General features: G+C 42.5%; 1 protein-coding gene across 3 annotated transcripts in view; it reads left to right on the top strand.

Annotated features, from left to right (window-relative positions):
• The window catches only part of TATDN1 (TatD DNase domain containing 1), a 42,486-nt gene that overhangs the window by 31,573 nt on the left and 9,843 nt on the right, over nucleotides 1-1,070 (top strand). For 2 of the 3 annotated variants that reach the window (XM_019528134.1, XM_019528136.1), the window contains exon 10: nucleotides 1,023-1,058. In XM_019528134.1, coding sequence (XP_019383679.1) covers nucleotides 1,023-1,058 — 36 coding nt within the window. The remainder of the gene's footprint in view (nucleotides 1-1,022; nucleotides 1,059-1,070) is intronic. The other variant, XM_019528135.1, reaches the window with a different exon arrangement.

Genomic DNA, 1,070 nt, shown 5'->3' with positions numbered 1-1,070 from the left:
TCCCCCCACATCTTAGTGTCATCAGCAAACTTGAACAGGGTGCTTTGCACCCCCTCGTCCAAATCACTGATGAAGATATTGAACAGTGCAGGCCCAAGGACCGAGCCCTGTGGGACCCCACTTCCCACGTCCTTCCAGGTCGAGAAGGACCCATCCACTACCACCCTCTGGGTGCGACTCTCTAACCAGTTGGCGACCCATTGGACTGTATGGGTGTCTACGCCACAGTCCCCCAACTTCCTAATGAGAATGGGGTGAGAGACAGTATCAAAAGCCTTCCTGAAGTCTAGGAAAACTATATCCACTGCCACCCCTGCACCCTTCAGTAGTTCATTGAGGTAAAGTTTTGACCCCTTCTTTCATGCTACTATGTGTACATAAAGGAAGCTGTTGATTGCTGCAAGTGCTGGTATTTTGGAAAAAACTATCAAGAGAGAAACTAAATATTCACTTGTAAACTACCTGACCTAGTCCACAAGTAATATGATCACCTGGTTCTACTAATGGATGGGACAGAAACCATAATATTCATCTGATTGAGACCGAAATGTTAAATGTATCTGGGCTCAAGCTGCCTTCAGTTTGTTTTTGCTAGATGGAGCCAAGTGAAACCCTGCAGAGGCTTCCATGCGTTTTACCAGGTCTGAGTGATTGTACAAGTGCGTTTCTGGAACAAGGATTGGCACAGTGTACAACCCCCCCAGCCTCCCTAGGGTTGCCACTTTTAGCAGTGTCTTGAGTTCACAATTAAGAGCTTTTATGCAAGTTAAAGCAGATAGTAGCTGCATGTTATTAAGTAAATTTAAGAAACCACTTCTGCTAGATAAACAGTTTCTGTGAGCAAAATAATTATAAAGCAGTCAACCAACATGGTAGCTAGTTTCTAAAAATGATGAGTCTTTTTGAGACTCTGAGAGAACAACTCCAGCCATGTATAAGCTTATGTGTAGTTGGAACAGTCACAATATTAAAACATAATGATTTTACATCCAAATTTACTCCTTATTTCTATGATTTTATAGTTCATTGAAAACAGAAGCCAACTTAGAAACGCTGAAATCAATTCCTAG

The sequence above is a fragment of the Gavialis gangeticus genome, unplaced genomic scaffold, assembly GCF_001723915.1.
Source record: "Gavialis gangeticus isolate Ggan-Ray unplaced genomic scaffold, GavGan_comp1, whole genome shotgun sequence".
In the NCBI taxonomy this organism is placed as follows: Eukaryota; Metazoa; Chordata; order Crocodylia; family Gavialidae; genus Gavialis; species Gavialis gangeticus.
The sequence above is the reverse complement of the archived record's forward strand: the minus strand, read 5'-3'. Positions and strand labels throughout refer to the sequence as shown.